Below are 23,579 nucleotides of genomic sequence, written 5' to 3'. Positions count from 1 at the left end.
TGAGGAAACATGATGAGTTAAAGGAATCTAAGAGGAAGAGGAAATGTGAAGCAGAGGGAGAAGAGCGCCCTCTGCTGGTGGACAATAAACAACACTGAAGGGTGATGTAGAGTGGAGGTTGAAACAGTCTTTGTTGTTGTTTTTCTCAAAACTTAACGCACATATAACTTTATTCCTTAATGATAAAAAAAAAAGACTCAGCTTTTGTCCAGCAAAACATGTACACATTTACTTTTAAGACAGCTGTGAGCTTCATTTGAAAGTTTCACACATACACATGAATCAGAATAAGTTAGTTACCCTTCAATCCCTTCTTATCTTTATGTATTAAAGGGTTTTATATTCATTTATATATCACAAAGAATCCAACTAAGCTTCAAAGAGGCATAGAAATGTTCTAAGCTGAAGTCTCAGGGCTGAAAAGAAGATGCTGATCCAAAGTCATACGGCAAAGTTCTTGAATGATGCTAATAAATGTGCATTTGGAGTTGAACAGAGTGAAGGAGTGCCTGTAGTTTTTTTTTTTTTTTTTTTTTTTTTGGACTGATCCTTTCCTACTATCGTATCGCCTGGTTTTATTTCTGTTTTCCTTGAAGGGGGCATGCTTTTTTTTAAGTATAGGTCAGAAACAGGACAGGGGGAGCATGGTGCCCAAGGAGAGTTCAGAGAGTTCACGGCACTGTCTGGAGAATCGTAGCCTCTGCAAATGTGATTACACCACCAACCTAAAACAGCACCCCCAAAAAGTGCCTTTTGTATCTGTTCCAGGGGCGCTGAGGCCAATAGCAAGCAGTCATTGGTCAAAACATCATTGGTAAATTCTTAAAGAGTTGCCAGACTATCACAAGACAATGAACAGACAGATACATAACCATCCTCTCATTCATGTGGTTGATTTTAGAGTGTCTACTTCAACTTAAATCATTATTTTACAGCACTTAGAGATATCAGAGGGACACGCTATTGTCAGCCTTGACCATGCCAAAAAAGCTCTTTCTAACATCTTGGTATTGTTTGTAGCGCTGGGGCTGAAAAGGTCATATCAGTGCGAGCCTATCTGGTGACAAAAGAAAAGCTGATGTATTTACAGAGAGAAACACTGGTGAGATACTGAATAGGAATATGTAAAGACAAAGACAAACTAAGACAGCAGAAATAGTGATAACTCTGTCCTCCTTTGAAACCTTTCCCCAGTAAAAAAAAAAAAAAAAAAGCCTTTTTCTACAAAGGGTAACAAAATCCCACAAAGTATATCTGACCCTAAAACAGCAACAGGCAGCTCAGCAGGACTTATTTTCAGAGTCAACACGCCTCAGCTGCACATACTTTTCTCCCTGGAAACATGAAAGTCACAGTAAAACATCTGACTTGTATATATTTCTTGTTCTTGAAAGAACACTCTGTCCTCAGCAGGTCACCCCACGTGACCCCTGTGACCCCTCAGCAGGGTGAAGAGGAGATCTGGTCATAGTCTGGGCATTTGAGGAGAGTCGGGTAGCTGGAGCTCATCTGGAGCGAGGTGTCACTGGAGACATCGGAGGGACTCCGCCCACGTGACCAGGCCTTAGGGTGGAGGAACTGGCCTGAGTGGTCAGAGCAGTCACTGAGGCGCGGCTGGTAGAAGCTGGGGTGGCGAGGCTGGTAGATCTCCTCTGCGGTGTAACGCTTCATGAACAGGTAGACGGACATGACACCTGCACTCTGCAGAAAGGACAGAAATATTCAAGGTTCACAAACAAATCCAACACTAACTGCCCATGCTTAATTCTGCTGCATGAGGTAGATTTCTGTGACCACCAGAGGGCGCCTTACATTCACTTTTCCTAATTACACTTAATCTGACTGCCACAGAATTCAAACACTTGTTTAAACACAAAACATAATATAAAATTAACAAATAAAATTAGATTTTAAAAAGGAAAATGATAGATTTATTTTCAAAACCTTAAATTAAATGAACATTTCCCTGAAATGGAACTCAAGAAATATAGAAAAAGGGACACCACTATATTTGATAAACTGGGATTGAATTTATTGTGAGTCATTTAAATCCAAATTGAAATGTGAGTTTGTAATGTTTTGAAGAATTTTGGTGTAGATGTATTTCTCTCTTTTTAGTATAAAAGGTTTATAAAAGTAGACACTAGGCTGCACCGTCTGAGTTTACACAAAACTGATGGTATACCAGTCATTTCAACAGGGACTTCAGGTCATTTTAAATGTTCGAGACACTTGAATAGAATAGAATAGAATAGAATAGAATAGAATAGAATAGAATAGAATAGAATAGAATAGAATAGTCACAATAGGAGTCACAGCAGCAATACAAGAAAACAAAAGTAAGAAAGTAAAGGCAACTCAAACTGCCTCTACAACCTCCTGAACTACCCAGGACTTTGAGTTTTCATTGGCTAAAATACTTCTTTTGTCAATGCCTGTTTGTTTCCATCAAGGTCTAAAGACCACCCACCAATCCAACCAGCTATAACGATTACACCTCTTTGCACTAGGTTTAAAAACTGAATCAAAGCAAATTAAAGAGTCCTCCAAACACTGTGTGCTCTATTGATCAAAAAATGTCAAAGCTGGAAGACTTAACCCCTTGTCTTCCAGAAAGGACCACCCAACTTTGCAGGTTCCTTTTTGGCGGTGTGACCTGATGTTGGTTCATTAAGTGTGGTTATTCTTATTTTTCTTGTGTGGAGTGTTTTTCCCTGATCTCCCCACAGAGTCTTGGGCTGTTCTCTCCCTGCACTGGCTTCCTCCTGCACCTGCACACCTGTTCCACACAAAGACTGTATATAGAGTAGACAGCATGGTTCCACAATTTACAAGTGTATGGTTTTGAAGCCAAAATACTCTCGTCACAGGCGCCGCTATTGGTAGAAGTTGTGTAGCCATGCAGAGAATCTGATCACTTCTTTACTTTACCTCTCGACATATTTTACAGTCCCCGAAAAAAAACACAAGAACAGCAGCTGTCAATCATCGTTAAATGTGAAGTAAATCCTCGTTATTAACCTCTTATAGCTACTGAAAACAAAACTCTTCAGCAAAAAGAGGACTTAAACACAAGGCAACCAAATGATATCTTCAAACCACCACAGCAATCAGACATGAGAAACTTTTCTATGAGGTGTATTAATTCTTTAAAGTTTGACCACAGCCCATCTGGGATGACTGGGGAGTCCGATTTTTTTTTTAACCTATACTGCAGCCAGCCACCAGGGGGAGCAGTTTTTGTGGCAATCTCACTTTGAGCTGAGCAAGATGACGTCCATTGTTTTTTTACAGTCTATGGTTCCACATCTCGCTTATTAAGACTCAGGCCAGGTCCACACGTAGCCGGGTATTTTCAAAAACCAATATCCCCCAACATTTGTTTGTACAGATACTTTTGTCCACACGCACCGGGCAAATTTGGCAGTGAGTGCGGCTCGAAGCATGCCACACCCACAATTTTCACTTTGGCCAAAATTTTCAGAAAACATCGTTTTCAGTGCCATAAACTGTGATAACAGGCCTAAATGTATAAAAAAAACGTGTGGTTTCCCAAATACCCAGCTTTGTGTGGACATGGCCTTGAGCTCTGAGGTGAGAGGTGACCAGAGCCAGATTATTTCAGCTTCTGCTCCTGGTGTGTCAGCTGGCTCTTCTGTAGAGAATTTTCAAGTTTCTAGTTTCTATTCAAGATTTATCTTTTTCTTGTTCCTCCAGTGCCTCCTCGAGCGTCCGGCTACACCGCCCAAACTCTGCCACTTTGCTACACTCACCCCCTAGACTCTCGCCTGGCTCCACGTGCCTTTTTCTGGATCCCCTAAACTGAAGACTCTGGACTTCTTCCCCATCACCTGACTTGTTTAATAAATCACTAAAACCGCTTCCTCTGCCTCCGCCTGCTTTTGGGTCCAGTTAAAGGGGACATATCATGCTTGTTTCTCTTTTTTACTATGCCAGACAAGGATGCCTGTAAAGCATTTCTGCTCTCAGTACAAGTCATTTAGTTCCTTCATTGCGCCACAATAGCGTTCTCAATATCCTCATTTTAGGCCATTCTGAAGATCTCGTTGAAACGCTCCGTTTCAAGAATGACCTCCAGTAACCTCACAACGTCACAGCCCTTTGTGCTCTGATTGGTCAGTTCTATCAGAGGGGCGGAGGGGGTAGAGCCAGGGGGCGGTTTTTGCAGCTTGGCAGTATTTACAAAATCGCCATATTGAATGGGGCAGACCGAGCGAGTTTGCTGTTTGCCAAACTTCACCGTAAGGCATTGATAGCACTAATAAAATGGCAGAGTGTAGGATACGTCCTTTTGTATTGGACCCCGAGTCAGACCCGGACGGTTCTGCAGCTCAGGAGGAAGAAAATCCACCTCGACACAGATCATCTCAGGACGCTTCAGTGTGGTGAATCAAACCTGTACTGTAACATGTATAGTTTATACGTTTATACTCGGCTCTTGGTGGGTGTATCCCTCAGTGGCGGTTGTGTGACTAACTGACATCACAGAGGAGGGGCTGCTTTATCAGATTACTCCAATAAAAAGAAAGGATCCTCGTGTCGTCACGAAGGTTAAAAATTCGCGGCCAAATGGCAATGACCTATTTTCAGAGGCATCAAATCTCGTTCTAGGATATCAGAAAAAATACAATATCTCATTTTTTGAAAATTCAGGGGGTGAAAGGTCTTGTTTTCAAATTTATTATATTATATGTAAGTATTAAATCAGGCATCAGCATGATATGTCCCCTTTAAACACAGATTGTCATATGAAATCCACTTTTCAATCACTCTAATTCCAAACTCCATTGAGGAGACAACATAAGAGCAACTGGAAATAATACTGATGTCTCTTTAAGACCCACAAAAGAAACCGAGGCCGTAAAGAAGAATATTGAGAAGAGTTTTGTTCTGCTTTCAATCTGCAAATTTTGAAATGGGATGTTGTATTGTGGTAGATTTTTGGATCTTGGAAACATAAATAGCAGATTTGTTGTTTTCTCACCTCTGTGAGCAGGAAGGAGAAGGCTGCGAAGGCAAAGGACCAGCCGTACTCGTAGCTCACATAAGCCTCCCTGCTCTTGGTCCTGTTCAGCATCTCATCATTTATACTAGAGATGTACAGCACCAGACCCACCACAAGCGCCAGACCTGAGAGATGGTGAAAAAAAAATTAGAGGACAGATAGAGATGAGAAGAGGAAACAAGATATCACAAAGACAAAAGTACACATCTACCTGACAGGATGAAGAAAATCCCAGAGACAAACGCCAAGATGGTGCGGTGAGGCCGGACGTGCCCGATGTTGCTGAGGATAAAGCCGATGAACATGAAGAGGAGGCTGACCAACGGGAATGGAGTGGCTGAACGAATCATCTCTGAGGAAATAAAGAAAACGTGAGTCTGTTATTGATTCAGTTCAATTTTACATCCGGTCTGAGCTGTTGTTTGTGATCTTACAAGGACAGGGCTTTCAACCTTGCAATCAAGATAATACAGAATCACTTGAGCGCCATCCAATCAGTGAGTGCAGTTAAATATCAGTGCTCATACACGAGAGCTACGAGCCTCAGCTGGTCTGAAGGACTGTGAGGGGAACTGGCTATAAAAAGGTTTTATGATAAGTATTCTGAAGAGGAGAAGGACAACAACACGAGGACCCAGATGAGTCAGACTCATCAGCGAGGCTTCATTCAGAAAGAATCTCTTTTTATTATCAGAGAAAAGACCAGAAGGCTGCATTTGCTGGTACTCACTCAGCATGTTGACTGTGGATTCTGATGTTAGCTGGACGTTCATAGGCATGATGTACGCGATGGTGAAGCAACGACCAGACTCCTCACCTGGAGACAGGACGGACAAAGATATGTAGTCAGCCACTTTTCAACATCCAACGCTAAGAAAGTGCACACATTCATGGGTTCGCTTGCTTACCAATGAGGAAGCAGACTCTCCAGAGGCCAGAGTGCAGCGAGGTCTTGATGTCAGTGCTCTGGTTCAGCGGCATGATGACGCCCTCCTCCAGGTACAGCCAGTAGTCAGTGCTGACCGCCACCCCGAGCAGGCCCAGGCTGCTGATTGCAAAGAGACTGCTCAGCAGAGTCAAGGCCTTCCTGCTGCACGCGCTCATGGTGACAGCAGGCGGGAACTTCAGGTAGTCTGTCGCTAAAATCAAGAGACTCCAAGCAGAAATCTGGAGGAGGAAGAAGAAGAAAAGTTATAAATACATGTGAATCAGAACTTTAGGTTTGCTGATTATGAAGCCCCATGTAGACACTGGGTCCACTGTCTTTGCTGATCTTGTCGACGTATTAAGTTAAAAGACCAAGCCAGATATGTTTTAGCCACCTCTGGCTGTGAGAATCAAAGCCAACACTTTATTAATATTCAGTGCTGTGGTAGTTTTGAATTTTTACAAAAATGACTCACAGCAAGATCTCTTGATAAAGACTTCAGTACATCATAAAATTATTCATAGACGTCAGAGAGGACATTTAGCAAACCTGTCACATAGTAAGAACACATCTGCAGTGACAGGGTGATGATTGAGAGCCCACGTGTGAATGATTTAATGATTTATGAGCGGAGAGGGAGAAAGAGGAATCAGCTGGAGGACACAGTCACAGGGAGGGTGCATTGAATGGATAGAATAAAGATGATCAGCTTTAGAATTATACACTCAAGGTGTTCTTTTTTTTTTTTCTAAATCTTCTGTTAAAAAAATTCTCGTCCGTGTTTTCTGTCCAGTCTGATATCACAAAGGCAACACTGCTTTGTGATTATGATGGCAGTCCCTGAGGAAAAATGAGTACTTCTCACTTGTTCCCTGATTCTGATGATACTGTAATCATAACTCATGCAATTGTGAATAGTATAAATACTTCAACGAAGCTATAACCACCAAATATTTCTGCCTCTCCACCAGCAAGGTCTCCACTCTTACCCTGAAGAAGCTCATTGTTTATCACTTTCATTTCTCTCTGTGTTATTCTATGAGTCAATACCAGACTCAGACACACATTTCATGGTCAGATCTGATCTCAACAATCTGAAAACTCTGTAGCATCAAACACACCATTTATATCAGAATAATAAGAACTGCCTTCATTCACAAAAATCTTAGGTAACGCTTTCTATTAAGGTCCTGTAATAAGCATTAATAAATCCTTTGTAAGTACTTATAAGATGCTTATTAACATTATTATTTGTTTATAAGACGATATAACTGATTAATAAGTGTTTAATAAGGTCATTGTAATTGTTAATACAAGACAACTTCATCTGTAGGGTATATGGAACCTAACCCTAACCCTCTTTGTTTTTTGTCTTCTGCTTTTGTCTCTCATGAGCCCTACCCCAGCCCTTCCCCTAAACCTAACCATTCGGGGCCCCATGCCTAAACCTAACCCGTGGGACCTCGTGCCTAACCCTTACAGTGACCTTAATATAAAGCGATACCAAATCTTTTTTTTTTTTTTTTCCTTCAGAGGATTGTTATTATTATTATTTTTGTCTTTAAAAGTAGTCTTAAAAGTTTAGAAGCTATAGAAAATGGTAGAGTGATGACTTAAGTACAGGAGAGGATTAGGACCACCATAAACATTTCTTCTGGAGAGCAGACTAGTCAGAGATCAAAGTTAGCATTTGGACTTCAACTCTAGAATTTGATTTAAAAAAAAGTCATAAACCTGATTTTAGCCTCAGAATTAAAAAACAAAACAAAACAAAAAAAAACTGTTGCCCTTTGAAATATTTTTCTGTATTTCCCTCCATTTTTTTCTTAATTGGCCTTTAGAGCCACAGTTTATGGACATCGGTCTGTGTACCAGCACGTAAGGACTCCTAGTACCACCGAAGATTCATGGACATCTTTCAAAACGACAAACAGCCTACACTTGGCACTTCATGTCAGATATCTTGGTGCTGCAGTATCAATCATTATAAACCCGTTTCCCAATGTATCATCTATGAACAAATTTGTGCAGACTTAATTGTAAATAAATACAAAAGAAGTGGATAAAAACATCCACCTGTAGCATTGTATGTATCAAGGCAGGGTTCATAGCTGTGCCAACGAAAGCCTCAAATTCAACACATTACCAAATCAGCAAACACAGTATGAGGAGCATGCAAGTCCAAAGCAAAAAAATTGACAATTTTGTTTGTAATTTCGAAGTAATGACTCAGATACGTACTGTTTGCTGTAGTTTGTCCGGTCTCAGCGCTGATTCCCCGCACTTTAGGTGGAGCTCTTGAACGCGTCTTCTTTCTAAATAACAGCGACAGAATGAAGAACAAATGACAGGTGGGAGTCGATTCGAAAAACTGTTAAAGTGAAAAGCTAGAGAGAGCGACAAGATCGACGAAACAGCGCGCGAGAGCAACACAGCACCGGCTCGAGACGAGTCAGACGCACGAGAGAAAAAGTGAGGGGGGGGGGGGGGGCTCAGAACCACGGACAGCTCCGCTCGGCTAACAAGAGGCCAGTTATTCAGAAGTCTGGTCGATTTTTGGTGATCGGTTTGGGTCAAACTTTAAAAATGGGTTGTTCAAAAGGAAAAGAAGGATTTTGATTTCAGATTCCAAACTGCAATCCAATCCCACTTTTAATCTGGATCAAACTTTCAGTTTGTTTAGTTCACAACTTTTCAGTAGGATGCTGATAACTTTGACCCAAATAATAAATAAATAAATAAATAAATAAATATATAAATAAATAAATAAATAAATAAATAAATAAACAGGACCCCCCCCCCCCCAAAAAAAAAAAAAAAAAAAAAAAGTATCCTATTATCCTAATCCCAAAAGGTGGTAAGATTTCAAGTTGGATTCCAGGAAGAAAAATTTAGTAAAACCTTAAAATTGGTCAAATTATACAAAACTCGAATCATTTAGTGTTTATACTCGAGTCTAAATTTTGCACTTGATTTGTTTAGCTGTTACAGTGCAAAAGTAGATAAAGCAGACATAGGCTACCAATGAAGCTTTTCAGTAAAGTAAAATTAAAGTAAAGTAATAATTTAATAAACACAATCTTGTCCCCATGAAATAATCCACCAAACAGATCCTAATAACAAGCGAAATGTTTTCAATTTTTCTGTCATTCATCACTGAGATAAACCTGTTAAAAAATATTTCTCACAGTGTCGTCCCTTATGTCCAGTCAGTCCCTCATCCTGACAGAGGGTCAGAGGTTGGTCTGGTTCTTCGACAGGCTCAGGTGCGTCATAAACATCATCACAAAGAGGGACATTGGGCCTCATAGTGATGTTTCACAGGACAATACACGCAAGTATGATGTGTATTATGTTTCTCCCAGAACATTCCTTATTGTGTTAACTTTTGGACACTTGGCCTTTTTTAAGAAGTTTTAAAAAATATCTATAATGTATTCTTTATGTAAATTTGTTTTTATATTTGTTGTGGCTCAGTTGGGGTTCATAAAAATTATAAATGTAAGTGGATGTTTATGTTATTTTTGTTTTTGTCTCAAGATATTAAACACCTAAAGTGAGCCCATGTTGGCTATTCTACCTGTTGTTCTTTACAGAGCTTATAGCCCATATTGTGATGCGTTGTCCCTTTTTAGCACCAGTAATGTGGATTTGGTCATCTTGAAAACAGTGTATCTGGCTCAGGGTGATCCAATCCAGTGTAGATTTTGAAAAAACGGCATAAAATTAAGACGAATTGCTTGATCCTGGATAGCAAAAAATGGGATTTCCAAATCCAGATAATTTCAATCCAGATTAAATTCTTTGAAGACTTGGCACAAGCGTGTAGGCTGGCAGTTGATATGTGCAGAGGAAATAACAACAACATTATTTCAATACTGCATCTTATCTAAAAGTTTGTTGTGTATCGAGCTCACAGTTTCTAAGATGTCAATCCAAACCTGTGGATCAAACATGTCTGATCAATGGAATCTGCTGGTACCAGCTGTATATTGACGACCAACACATCTGATTTCATAACTCACACTCTCACTGAATCAAAACAACAAATGCATATTTTTCATACTTTATTTATACACTGTTTTCATCATACCACAATGAACAGAGGAACAAGAAGAATCAGGTGAACAAAAGCAGGGGCACAGAAAGGAAACACGTACAAACATCCCTGTGGCTCTGACTGTAGCCTGTAGTGGTTCTGTACCCTGACTGGTTTGACGTTTCATTACCTCTGTCATGGGTCCGGAGGTTGTTTTTTTTTGTTTGTTTGTTTGTTTGTTTGGTTCCTCTCCTCCAATAAAGCTTCTCAATGTGAGACATGTAAACATTCACTTTTCTTTAAAAACCTCATTTTGGTCCAGATGATGACGTCAGTCTCCATGTGTGTAATTATAGAGCTGCAGGTTTTGTAAATTTGGCAGTTTTGTGAAACCTCACTGTTGTAGCTTTGTGTGCCTCAGGAAAAAATAAATCAACACTGCTCGACACACCTGACTGGGAAGAAACAGTTTGGCACCAGATAACAAAAAAACAAAACGAGAACAGAAGCATTGTACGGATATTTGTCTGTTAATAATTCAGATTAGAGGCCAAACAGGTTAGGCTACATGACAGCGTATAAGAGGAGACGAGGAGCAGGAAAGCGCACAGTTCTCATTGGGCAGGTTTGTCTCATTCTGCATGACTATATGTGGGGAAACTCCATGCTCCACACCAGGAGAGGGGGGGTCTCTGTATCATGCAGGGGGTCTTTCTCATGCTAAGATCAGGCCTCGCCTCACGCATGCACACAATATATGCAAGAGAGAAAAGACAACTCTTAAACCCTTGAACGCAACTTAGTTTTGATTCATTTTGTTACAGAAGGAGTCGGTCTTGAGACGACCAAGGCAAGAGGGCATTCAAACGTTTCACACACTGTAGTTGCTGCATATTCGCCATGACACTGAGTAGTAGAAAACAATAGATAAATAGTGGAAATACATGTAACAAGGTTTTGCTGATACCAAAGCTACCAAAGATTCAGCCAAACGTTTCACTTCTCAGGAGAAATCTAAACATAGAAATGTCCAAACGGTCTACGGTAGTAAAAGCACATTCAGTTTGTAGTATAAAATCTGCAAGTAACTTCTCTTCTTGAAACATATTTACAAAATAAAAGGTCGACAAAGAATAGAGGGTTGGACGGCGCTCTCTGATTAAAGCAGAAGGTAAAACAGGAACAAAACCTTTAAAGATTTTTTTTCTCCAGAATAAGACTCTTCAAAACATACAACAGTTATATATTAACATAGTTTATAGCATTAATACTAAACTTTACACTGATACCAGACGTGTACTGCATCCTAGAGTCTACTCATACAGAGTCAGAAAATAAGCATGCAACAGAGATCTGCTTTGTGCATATGGAAAAAGCATCTTTATACTTTAACACATCATCTCTTTGACCCACATTTTTCTGACCCTGAACTCACCTTTCGGTTACCCTTAGCACTAACAAACACTGACAGCTTGTTTCTGATAGCATAGTCTCCTTTTGTTTCACTGAGTCGAGTTAAAACACATCAGCACTCTGTTTTGGGGGTTTTCAGCTGCTGACAGATTTTGGAAAGCCAAAGAGGCAAAAAAGATCCAAGGACTTTAAGAACTGCAGTAGAAATGTGTTTTTTCTTCATTTTCTACTTTACTTTGGCACTCATGTAACAGTATAACTTTTCTGTTATATAAAATATAAAGTAAGTTCAGCAGTTCAGAAAGAGATAAACCAGAGACAGAGCAAAATAATACGTTCCTTTCCTGTCCTGTGTTTCAGCTTCTTGTGAAGTAAGAGTTTTGGGATGAGAAGGATAAAATCTGTTATGATCAATACTTAAATAACTGATAGACACATTTGATTACAAGAAAAAAAGGCTGTAGGTTCAGAGAAGTAGATACAGAACAGAGGACAGAGGACAGATTAAAAGAAGCCAGGGAAAATAAGGAAAAATTCTAGTACTCTGTACTTTCTCCAGCAAAAGACATCGTTTTAACACTTTGCTACCCTCTCCTCAGTCATTTCTGCACACAGATATCGACAACGAGACAGAATACTTCAGAGGATGATGCAAGTCTTTTGACAGCGGGGTGTTGGTCTGGGTATGGAAGGATCCTGTAGTCCATGCTTTAGTGCTTTCTGCTCTCTCCTCATACCACGCTGTGCAGGGACGGGTGGATGAACTGAGGGTTCATGTAGGAGAAGCCGGCAAACTCGGACTGGTCGATGTTGGCGATGACGAGCTGGTCAGGAGGGGTCAGGACAGGCTGGGTGCGTGTGAAGAACTTGTCGAAGTTTTCTGCTCCTTTGCCACACTGAAAGGGATTAGGAAATGTGGAATGTGAAGAGCACTAGTTGGAAAGAGTGGTGTATTTGTGTTTTAAAGCCTGTGGAGGAATGGTGAAAGAAAACATAACAAACACTACCCAGAGAGCCACAGAACACTCCAAAACTGTGTGTGTGCTTGATCTTTGTGGTTTTACTGGGAAGTTAAACATGCCATAAAGAGGATCTGTTTAAAGTGGACTGCAGCAACACCTTTTGGCCCAGAGCCTCACACACACTGTCGTGAAGATAAGACTTTTAACAAGGCGTGTCTTTGTTTTGGAAATGAATGGAGATCAGACCAAATCAAATTTCCTTTGTTCAAGACAACTTCATACCAAAAACAACGTGACAGTATAAGGTATCTATCAACAGCTACGTAAAGCTGTTGTTTGAAATTACGGCGCTGTCACACTAGCCATCCAAACTGTGCCGTGCTTAAGCATGATTGCCCCCCCCGCAGCACTGCTTTTCCAACTTTGGACAGTATAACAGAGGGCTAGCGAATAGACTGGTCCTGAATCCAGGTGCATTACCAACCATCCACCAACAAACCTGGGACCCTGGAAATGTGAGTATTTTAAATGCTGTGTGCTGTGGAGCAGATGCAAGAGCTTTTCCTCAGTGTCCCCCCTGTCTCTGTGTTAGCTTCAGGATGCTAACTTTAGCTGAGGTTAGCCTGTTGTTTTAGCCTGTAATGTTACGGTAAATGAGCTTCGCTGTTTTCTAAACATTGTGCACTCGGAGTGCGTGGTGCCGCTCTCAGTGATGCAGAAGAGCGGGGCGGTATCAGCGGTGGCTCATTTACATATGCTGGCCACGCCCACAAAATCAGACTGTTCTGAACAGAGGGGCTATGAGAGCCTGGAAACAATGCTGCTGTGCTTGATTTATTGGCTTTTTGGACCAAAACATGTTGCTACCATTTCATGAAGACATCAATGATCCATATTAAACTGCAGAAAAGGAGCAGAATATGGGACCTTTAAGTAAACCGTGCTGGAGCCAACCTCTCTGGAGCGTGCCAAAGCAGAGAAATGAATTGGTCACACTGGCCGTTTGAAACAAGCTTTAGGGCTGAGCTTTAGGGCTGAAGCGTACTTAAGCATGGCATGGTTTGCCAGTGTGACCCAAGGGCCAAGATCAGGTTAGTAAAAATGAAGCCTATGCAGAAGTGCTAAAAGTTGCTGTTTATTGATAATCCGTTCAAGGCTGTCTGCAGAAAGACCAGAAGTCATGTACACACCCAGCCATAAATACTGACTTTTACAACATTAGAAAGCATATTTACAGCCTGGTTCAAAAAATGCCTTGGGTCTAAAATGCTGATTTCACTATTGGCACACACTTTATGGTGAGTGAATTTTTTTCTATCCCTGGGGTTTGGAAGTTATTAGGATCGTTTGATTGTCTAATCAGAGACACAGCTCTGCTCAAGTGACTGACAGGCGCCCTGTAGCTGGTGGATGAAAAACTAACAGCCAGTGTCATAGCAAAAGTGGCTGCGTCCGCGGATTGGCTTCATTACACAGTTTTAGGACGGGTGACGTCATGGATGTTTTGTCCATGTTTTATACAGTCCATGGTGTGACCGCGTCTTTAGTGAATCCTGGTTATGTCCTGCCAGTCATCTACCAAGCAGAGCTAACGTAACCTCACTCTTCATTTTATTGATAGACTTTCAAGTTTAAACAGACCACTGCAGAATAACTGCTGACTGTGGGTTGGAGGCAACATTAGCACAAACAGCGTAGCCCCTGTGTTAGCCTTTCGCCTGTTTTTTAGCCTTTAGCCTGTGTTCTATCACTTTCTTCTGCTCTTCTGTCCTTTTCTGTCCAACAGTTAGGCTCCAGTGTCCACCATCACTACAAAATTAATCACAGAAATCATTTTCAGCAGAGAAAAACACAGATCTCTCTTCTCACTACTAAGCTTTGCTAGCTGGCGTGGTGTTGGCATCAAGACATGATCCTGCCGTAAATCAATCTGGTCTGCTCAACCCAATTGGGAAAGCTAAGAAGTAGCATTTAGGCCTGACCTATGTTGGTGCTGATAATCTCATTTTAAAGTGTGGGATACAATCAGGCATATATCTAGATGGAAGAATTTTTCAACACAACTTTCAAACTCCTCACAACCCCTTTAAACGTGTGTTTCTGTCAGCGGAAGGAGAAACATCAACCCACTGAACCACTTCTATTTTAGGGCAGACTCAAGCTGGAAATAGAAAATAAACAGATTAGGAGGAAACTCAACCTGTGTCTGTTAGAGCTATGTTGCTGCAAAACATCTCTTGCATGGGGCAAATGCTATTATAAACATTGACTTTTAGCCATGTACCTTATGTAAAGTCAAAGTCCAAAAAGTTGATAGAAACTAAAGTCAAATGTCTTAAAAACGTTATGTTACTAACTCTATGTACAAGACTAGAGGAAACTAGGGGTTTGGGTGTCTTATGACTTTTCCTCACATCTTTTATTAGAAAGCCAAACAGCAGTCCCAGAAGGAAGACAGAGCAGGGAAATGTCAAAGCCAGATGTGAAGCCAGGCAGAAGTTGTAATTAGATTAGAAGCTAACTCCATGCATCCACAGCAGAGGTCATCGGCATCAGTGTGCGGCTCAGCTTGAGGCTGTCATGTGTCTTCTGGATATGTAAGGATGCTAAAGGCTGTCATGCACAGCAGCTGCAGCATGGATACTATACTTTAAAGTAAGAGTAGACATATTTTCTGCAGAAAAAAACAGGGTTCACAGTGGTAGATGTAGATGTATCAGCACGTTGAGCATTTTCGCTGTTCAGAAAACAACCTGTTAAGACTCACAGATCTTTTTCTGCGAGCCCCTTTGGACCTATTAATGACGTAGTGAATGAGCACACAAATGGAAACGACCACACAAAGCCCCCTCTTAATGGTTGGATCTACTTTTAGAATCGCCCCCCCTCCCCTCCGTGCGTATGCAGGATCTACGAGACGAATACATCCGCTGCTCTTTTGTGGTTGTTATGTGGAAGTAAAGGGGGCTCTGCTCTTATGGAGCTATTTTTGCTCCTTGTGGCGGTGCATGAGTGGCTTAGGGCGGTGCGAGCAGTGAGGGGATGGGTGGATGCGGGATGAGCCGACAGGAAGGAGTGTTTGGTGGTGACAGGAGGCTGAGGTGTGATGAGTGAGTGGGAGGCAGGTGTCATTGTCAGAGGGGTTGAGGCTACAGCTGGGATCCAGCCGGGGTGAACATACTGTTACAGTGGGTGAAAAATGCACCCAGCTTTAAGACCCTGAAAGGAAGTATCTGATCCTTTGGCGTGTTTAAGATTAATCTGCTTGGCTCGCCACTAAAGGATCTTGCACACAAGATCTAACACAATCTACATCTTTACTTTGAGTTGTGTAAATGTTGCCAACTAAGATCATTTGTCTGTTCATACATCAGTACTTCAAACACTTCCCTTGCTGCCTTTGTAGGTTTTTTGTACCATAAAGTGGCATATAACTGCATACATGCCATCAAATTCAGGACCCTCTAGGCCAAATTTGGACATTTATGTGACTTTAACATTTACTTCAAAATATAGGCAAACAAAGTGCTCACAAGCCTATGGGGCACTAAAGGTAAAATATCAGTCAGTTAATTGGCGTCATTTTATGAGACCGAACTTCATGGAAAACACAATGTTATATATACTTTAAAAAAATTGTGTACACATAAAAGATAAATTAAAATCTAAGTCAAATCTAAATACAAAATCTAAAACTAAACACTCCATCTGAATGTAAATGTTACATCTAAGTCTAAGTACAAAATATAAATCTCAATGTTGAATCTCAATCTGAATCTTAATTAAAGCTGCAAGCAGCGCAAGACGGGTCCTCAGACTCCAGTCGGTCCCTTTTGCCGGTTCGTCATACCTGTTTCCCCTCCACGGTCAGGGTTTCATCCCTTTCTGGCCCTCTTAGTGCTATAACAGTTGAAACCATGTATTATTTCCTCTGCTGAGTCACATGACCAGCTGCACGGAACTCCTAATCAGTGTGTGACATCATCACAGAAATGCTGCAGCAGAGGGAGGATTTACGAACAACTCGTCATAGAAGCCCGAATCTTGACCTAATCTGTGCAAAAAAATAGAATACTTTAGGAGGAAATTTTGTCAGGAATCCATTTATGACATTTCAAAAGTTGTATGACTTTTACTTTTTTGTCTAAAGGCCCAAATGCAGCAGCCTGTGTGAGGTGGAGGCTCCACAGCTATTGAATTTAATGAAGGGAGCTGAGAGAGCTTGTGTAGGGTTGACCAACTTAGAGGGTTTGCCATTTGAAAACCGGGTCCGAAATACCCAACTTCCGTAAAACGGGTGTAGTCTGTCACGTGAGCAATTTTCAAGCCGATACCACTAATGGTTTTGGAGAAGATAGGGTAAAAATGCAGCGAAATCTTATTTTAAAAGGCAAATTGCAGGCTTCCTGTGCAAAATAGGGCCTTTTTTGTGCGTCTTGATGAGGCAAACATTTTGACGTTGGTTTCATCTCTCTATGACAGCCCTACCGCCTGTTAGAGCCATTCTAGTGTGTTTTTGAGTGCCTAGGTGGCACTAGAGAGCATATTATGGGATGTTGGGGGTCAAGTTTAGTATTTTCTCAAAATTTCCCTTCCCGGATCCGGGTGTGTACCAATTATGGTGAGTTTATGAGCATGTTTAGGGGGTTTAATAAGTGTTCATTGATGGGGCGAAAAAGTAAGAAAGAAACGGACGAAATACAATAGTGCCCTCTTCCTTTGGCAGAGGACCCCAAATATTTGCCGAGTGAAAAGCTAAATGCTTAGAATTTATGCAAAGTAGGCAGGCTTAGTACTGTCTGTGGTGTTGACTGTGTTGGTGGAGCGGTATCCTGGAGTTCAGCATGTGCACCGGCCATGACCGCCCTCTAGAGTTTGTCAGATGGGAGCGCGCCCGCCATGTCTCTGCCTCTTCCCCTCCCATCACCTGCTGAGACGTGGTTGGTGGTGTGGGCGGGGCTTCATGCTCTGAGGCAACTGCAGGGGGTGTGGATGACTGAGGCCCCGTTTACATGACGCCGAAAACGGTCAATTCCGCAAACATTTCGTTGCGTTTTGGCCTTTCGTTTAGACAAGACCACGTTGCGTTTTCAGTGAAAACGCAAACTTTTGAAAACGCTCCCCAGAGTGGAAAGATCTGAATCCGCTCCTCCATCCAGCTTAGTGTAAACACAGAGCGGAGCGTTTCAGGGTGAAACGCTGACGTCACCGCATGCGCACTCGCAGTTTCAGGTGACGGCTGCGCGCTCAGCCACATTTCCAGTTGAGCCATTCCGGTCCAGTAGGTGGCGGTAATGCGCGTTATGGTTGGATTGCCGACCGTCTCACACAACAAAACGGCAGAAAAAGAAAGAACAGAAGAAGTGACTTGTCCTCCTGGAGTCGTATGAACGCAGATCGTGTTCACGCCGTCCTCATGTAAACGCGGCTGGCTTTTGGAAACGCAAAGGAAGAATCGTTGCGGGAGTCTCCGTGTAAACGGGGCCTGAGGCAGACCTGCCTACTTTGCATAATTTCTAAACATTTAGCTTTACACTTGGTGAGCAATCCATCCTTGATTGAGATCCAACATTCAGATTGAGATTAAGATTTACTTTGCAAGTGTACAAGTATGTAGAACATTCTGTTTTGCATGAATTTCAGTCTCAAATGAAAGAAAAACCTGCTAAACGTGAGAAAAGTGAACTAAGTCTTCACAAAATTTTGTCCACTAAACAGTGACGGAAATTTACGTTCAGCGCCCCATACAAGCTCTCCAAACGACATCACTCACCACTTTGGGTTTGAATGGCGGCTGAATCTCTCTGTTGGCCAGACGATCCCAATCGATGCGTCTGAAGAAGGCCTGCTCCCTGATGTCCCTCTCACCCTCAGGGCCACAGCCGAGGCGCTTCGACGGGTGTTTGGTCATCAGCTGGTGACGGACAGAAGAGAATTATACTGAAGTAACAGTTTGCTTATCACAGGAAAAATAACATGTATTTATCAAACTCTCTGAGGCTGTAGCTCCTTGTCTGTGCTGCATTTAAATATTACATCAACAAAACTCAGGAGCAGGATGACAGTCATTTTGCTCTGAAGTAGGAAATCACCCATCCTTTCACCGCTCAGTTTTATTTTCAGCCGTGAGATTTATGACTCCAGCACAAATCAATGTTGCAAATGAGAAGCAACAATACCAGATATGAGGAATATCTCCTCTGTCACCGGCTCTGACATAATGGATCTATTATTTTTTGACGGCATGTGACCGCAGAGCGTCACATCAGCAGAGACGAAGGCGGGGTGCGTTATTAAATGATCTGATCAGACTGCACCTGAATCTAAATTGAATCTCCTCCTTTGTGTGAATCCACCTTGAAAACTCATTTCCTTGCAGGTAATTAAAAATGATCCTGACAACTCTGACACCGCGTCTCATTGGTGATGTCACGGAGTAATGCTCAGGTATGAGGAACAGCTGTTTGCTAAATAAAGGACCATTAACAAATTGTGTAGAGATGTGTGACTCAGCTGCATTTTGCAGGAGAGGAGTGAGAAATGATTCAGTGCTGTGACAAAAGCATCCTACGCATCAATCAGGCAAGAAAACTTGAAAATCCTGGAGCAAACTTTTAGAAAGGGTGATCTTTCACACTTCTACACAGATCAGGGGTCTGCAGCCTTTACCATCAAAAAAGTCATTGTGCCTTATCTCACCTGGATTAAAGTCATTCTGTGGCCATAAAATCTACTTCACCTCTACAATAAAGACAATACAGTGTATAAAATTGTTTACGTAGTAAAAGTGTATCAAAAAAATATCTACATAGAACATTTTTTAATTTATGAAATTGTAGACTTCAAAAAGAAGACTTTTGTACTGGTTCAGAACGCTGCAGCTCAGGTACTGACTTGGACTGGGAGGAGAGAGCACATCTCTCCAGTGTTAGCGTCTCTACACTGGTTACCTATAAAATCTAGGATAGAGTTAAAAACTCTTCTTCTGACTTTCAAAGCACTTAAAGGGAAACTCAGTTTTTTTTGACACCTGGACCTTATTTATAGGTGTGTGCATGCTCATATACTCACTCAGACAAACATCGTGCAGCTCGGAGTCCTTCAGAAGTTATTTAGATCCAACCGATTTTAGCCGCACCTAGCGGGGGCTACGGCAAGGGAGCTTCAGTGCGGGACATAATCTCTGCAAAATTGCTCATTTCGGCTATATTTTTTCATCCATCGCTATCCATCGTTATCACAAACACAGTCCTCTTCTGTTGCCATAGGCGAACACTGTCCACAAGCGCACCACCTGTTCGCATTGAGTCGTGGACGTGCTCCTGTTAGTTGTTCTCGAGCCAGCTCTTCGTCTCTCTCCCTCTGCATCCTTCTTTCATGGAGCTCCTCGTCCGTGTACTCAGGCTCAAACCGGTGAGGACAACTGTCAAGCTCGAAGTCGTAGTCTGAAGACGGTAGACGAGCTGACTTTATGATAACACTGGCGATGGATGAAAAAATATAGCTGAAATGAGCGATTTTGCAGAGATTATGTCCCGCGCTGAAGCTCCCTTGCCGTGGCCCCCGCTAAGTGCGGCTAAAATAGGTTGGATCTAAATAACTCCTGAAGGACTCCGAGCTGCACGATGTTTGTCTGAGTGAGTATATGAGCATGCACACACCTATAAATAAGGTCCAGGTGTCAAAAAAACGGAGTTGCCCTTTAATGGCATAGGGCCATCCTATATTAAAGACTTAATTGTTCCGTATTATCTGTCTAGGTCATTGCATTCTCAACATGCAGGTCTGCTCGTTGTACCTAGGGTCTCTAAAAGTAGTATGGGAGGTCGAGCCTTTAGTTATCAGGCTCCTCTTCTTTGGGATAACTTAGCAGTTGAGGTCCGGGGAGCAGACATGGTCTCAACCTTTAAGAGTAGACTTAAAACTTTCCTTTTTGATAAAGCTTACAGTTAGAGCTGGATCAGGTCTGAACCAGCTCTTAGTCATGCTGCTATAGGTTTAGACTGCGGGGGGTAAACTGACACACAGGGCTCCTGTTTCCCTCTTTTTCTGTCAGTCTAACTTCTGGTCTTAATGTCCTGTTATAGTTACTGATCATACACCTCTCTCTCTCTTTCTGTGTGTGTGTGTATGCGTGCGCGCGTCTCTCTCCCTCTCTCTCTTTAACCCCCCCTTCTCTCTATCCTTTACTCTCCCTCTCTTTCCTCTATCAGTCTCTCTTTAACCCCCCCCAGTCTCCTCAGATCTCTGTCAAACATGAGTCTGGTTTTGTCTGAGGTTTCTGCCCGTTAAAGGGAAGTTTTTCCTTTCCATTGTAACTTGCTAAATGCTGCAAAGTCCTGTACTCATGGTGGATTAAGATAAGATAAGACTCCTGATCTTGTCTTGATGTTGGGTTTCTGTTAATAAAATTTTATAAAAAATTTGGATCTAGACCTGTGAATGTTTTTGTAAAGTTTGAGATAGTGTTTGTTATGATTTGACGCTATACAAACAAAGACTGATTGATTGATTGGCTTGAATTTGATAACATATATTGGTAACGTTGTGCCACTCATCATTTTTTGTTTGCTAGTTTCTTGCCATATATCAATTGCTGTAGTAGGAGGTTAAGTAGAGCAGTGGTAGACTTTATTGCAAGACGTGATGCATATTTAGCTCAACAAAATTTTAAACCATGATTTTATTTAGTGTCAGTGTCATTAATCATTAATACCCTCTATAACAAAAATAAATCTTTAATTCAGTATTTTTTTAAAGCTACAGGGAGCCACTGCAAAGGAGTCAAATGGCCACACGAGGCTCCAGAGCCGCAGGTTGAAGACCCCTAAGATAGATATTTTCATTTTGCAGGAGTTCATTCAAACTGAGGTGACTGCTTTAAGGACACTTACTCCCTTGCAGATGGACACAGCCTCCTTTGACATGGACTTTGGGTAGGACACGTTGTGCTCCATGATGGACTGGAAGAGCTCGTCTTCATCTTCTCCATCAAAAGGAGGCTGAGAGGAGAAACACAGAGTGTAAAGGAGAAACACAGAGTGTAAAGGAGAAACACAGAGTGTAAAGGAGAAACACAGAGTGTAAAGGAGGGTAAAGGAGCAGCGTGCTTGTTCTTCTCTTAAATGACAGAGCTGTCACACATTTTTTTTTCACATTATTGAAGTTAAAGATCCCATGGTTCTCATACCGATTCATTCATTGTGATTCAAAAACAAGTGCTGCAAAAGAATTGTTCTGTTACAATCATCGTAATGTCTGAGTGTTGGTGTGATTCTTCCTCAGCGACAAAAAGGCTCTGCAGGGCTGTTGCCTGGAAACTGGAACCTTAAAACTAATATTTCTTTCTGTAAGTGTTTTGATATTGCAGCGGTTCACTCCAAAAGAGTAGGAGTGTTCTTTCTCAAGGACAAAAAAACATGTTTTTTTCACGTTCTACAATCACTGACAGAAGACTCAGTCTTGACAATACTTGACAAAACAATCCAAGAGAGGTGGTAGTCTGCTTTTTGTGTCTAAAATATAAGACACAAATACCAAGTGAAAATGTTGGATGTCAGCATGAAACCTCGAACAAGCTGAGACAGTAGTTTTGATGGAGTTCAGAAGCTTTGCATGAAATGCAACTAAAAAAACAACAATTTTTCCTCTCTGTGGTGTTTCAGAAAACATGTATTCAAGCCTCTGTCTGAAATGTTTTGTTCTAGCTCCTGTCTCTTTAAGACTTCCTGCTCAATAAACCCTCTCCCCTTTGATTGGCCAGCCCTCTGGAGGCCTGTCGTGGGTGTTTAAGGCCTACCCCTCCAATATCCAGACAGATTCAGTATTTTCTACGAATACGTTTGAAAACACATCTCCAGTATGGAAATCCAGCATTTTTACTTTATATCCATGTTCTACACACTGAAAACCACAGTACCCCCTCTTTAAGAATTTCTTGAGCCATAAACCACAAAAAGCTGCTACAAAGCTATCAGGAGAACTTTTTTGTTATTTATTTCATCTTTATTCTACCAGGAAACCTTTAATTAAGATGCAAAAATCTCTATTAAAAGAGAGTCCTGCCCAAGACAGCAGCAAAAAAATAGAGCAAGACATAAATTAAGATAACAAGAAGTAAACAGTACATCAGTTGCTGTCAATTATTCTGAAACATGACATAACACCCTGTTTTCAACCTCTAATGATAAATTAACAAAACTTTTTCAGAAAAATAGGACTAAAACATGATGTAGCCAAAAATTTCTTCAATTCTCCATAGCATACAGATGTAAAAAAAAACATTTCTTTGAGGTGTATTTATTTTTTTAACTTTTGCAACTCCCCATTCAAATGAATGGGGAAAAAGAGTTTTGGATTGATGCTGTGGCCAGTCTTACTTTGAACCAAGTGAGATGACGTTCACTTTTTTTTTACATTCTATGGTTACAACCAGTGACACCCTTAGAGGTCAGTAAGAACATAAATAAGACAGCAGCTCATTTAGTTTTGCACTTTAAAGAAGGATATATCAATCCAAAATCTTATATTAACAAAATACCCCCTCTTTAAAGCTCCCGTGAGGGGCTTTCATTTGGGGTAGTTTTTCATTGCACAAAGCAACACTATAGCAATTTTGTGCACAAAAATCTGTAAATGTGAAAACAAAAAGAAGTGAAAACAATAGGGCTGGGAGGATATGATATTCCTGCAATTCCTGCAATTCGATTCTAATACAATTTCTGGGGTGCTTATTCAATATAAATTGCAATTCTTCAATATTTACATTTTTTGTGAATTTCAGTTTGCTTTTTTAACACCAGGGCATGTGAGAAAGTTAAGTTATTTAAGTGAGTTAGACTATATCAGGAGCCACATTTTCCCATAAAATGCACATCACATGAGTCAGACAGAAACATTTCACCCTCTGCTGGGGAAAAGTGGTAACTTTTTCCAATCCAGTTTATAACAAAGTCTGAAATGAAGAATTTGAATTCTAAAAAAAAAAAGTTTTTTTTTGAGGAAGTATCACAATTTGGATGTTGCCAAACACAAAGTCCTGATGTATTGCATGATCATTTTTTTCATTATTTCATTATTTATGATAATATAATCTTTTTTTTTCTCCCACCCCTAACAAACAATCATTCAAAATTCCAAGAAGCTGCGGTAATGTTTTTTTTTAGTTACATAAATGTCTATCATGATAAATCCATATGGTTTTAAAGGATG

The 23,579-nt window shown here is 41.1% G+C and overlaps 2 protein-coding genes across 3 annotated transcripts in view; both read right to left on the bottom strand.

Moving 5' to 3' along the window:
- Positions 1–33: 33 nt before the first annotated feature.
- LOC141809402 (voltage-dependent calcium channel gamma-5 subunit-like) lies at positions 34–8,328 on the bottom strand. Its single transcript, XM_074696395.1, has 6 exons — positions 8,196–8,328; positions 5,935–6,193; positions 5,757–5,843; positions 5,238–5,378; positions 5,006–5,151; positions 34–1,701 (listed from the first exon to the last, which is right to left on the bottom strand). The coding sequence occupies exons 2-6, from the start codon at positions 6,128–6,130 to the stop codon at positions 1,441–1,443; spliced, it is 831 nt and encodes a 276-aa protein (XP_074552496.1). The 5' UTR covers positions 6,131–6,193; positions 8,196–8,328; the 3' UTR covers positions 34–1,440.
- A 1,678-nt stretch (positions 8,329–10,006) lies between these two features.
- The window catches only part of prkcab (protein kinase C, alpha, b), a 197,043-nt gene continuing 183,470 nt past the window's right edge, over positions 10,007–23,579 (bottom strand). For both annotated transcript variants that reach the window (XM_074696466.1, XM_074696467.1), the window contains 3 exons: positions 21,263–21,370; positions 18,142–18,282; positions 10,007–12,302 (listed from right to left, as the gene is read on the bottom strand). In XM_074696466.1, coding sequence (XP_074552567.1) covers positions 12,138–12,302; positions 18,142–18,282; positions 21,263–21,370 — 414 coding nt within the window. In that variant the 3' untranslated portion in view covers positions 10,007–12,137. The remainder of the gene's footprint in view (positions 12,303–18,141; positions 18,283–21,262; positions 21,371–23,579) is intronic.

The sequence above is a fragment of the Halichoeres trimaculatus genome, unplaced genomic scaffold (genome assembly GCF_033239565.1).
Source record: "Halichoeres trimaculatus isolate MK-OKI-2021-1 unplaced genomic scaffold, fHalTri1.1 fHalTri1_scaffold_20, whole genome shotgun sequence".
NCBI classification, from domain to species: Eukaryota; Metazoa; Chordata; class Actinopteri; order Labriformes; family Labridae; genus Halichoeres; species Halichoeres trimaculatus.
This window is presented reverse-complemented; position numbering and strand designations above follow the sequence as displayed.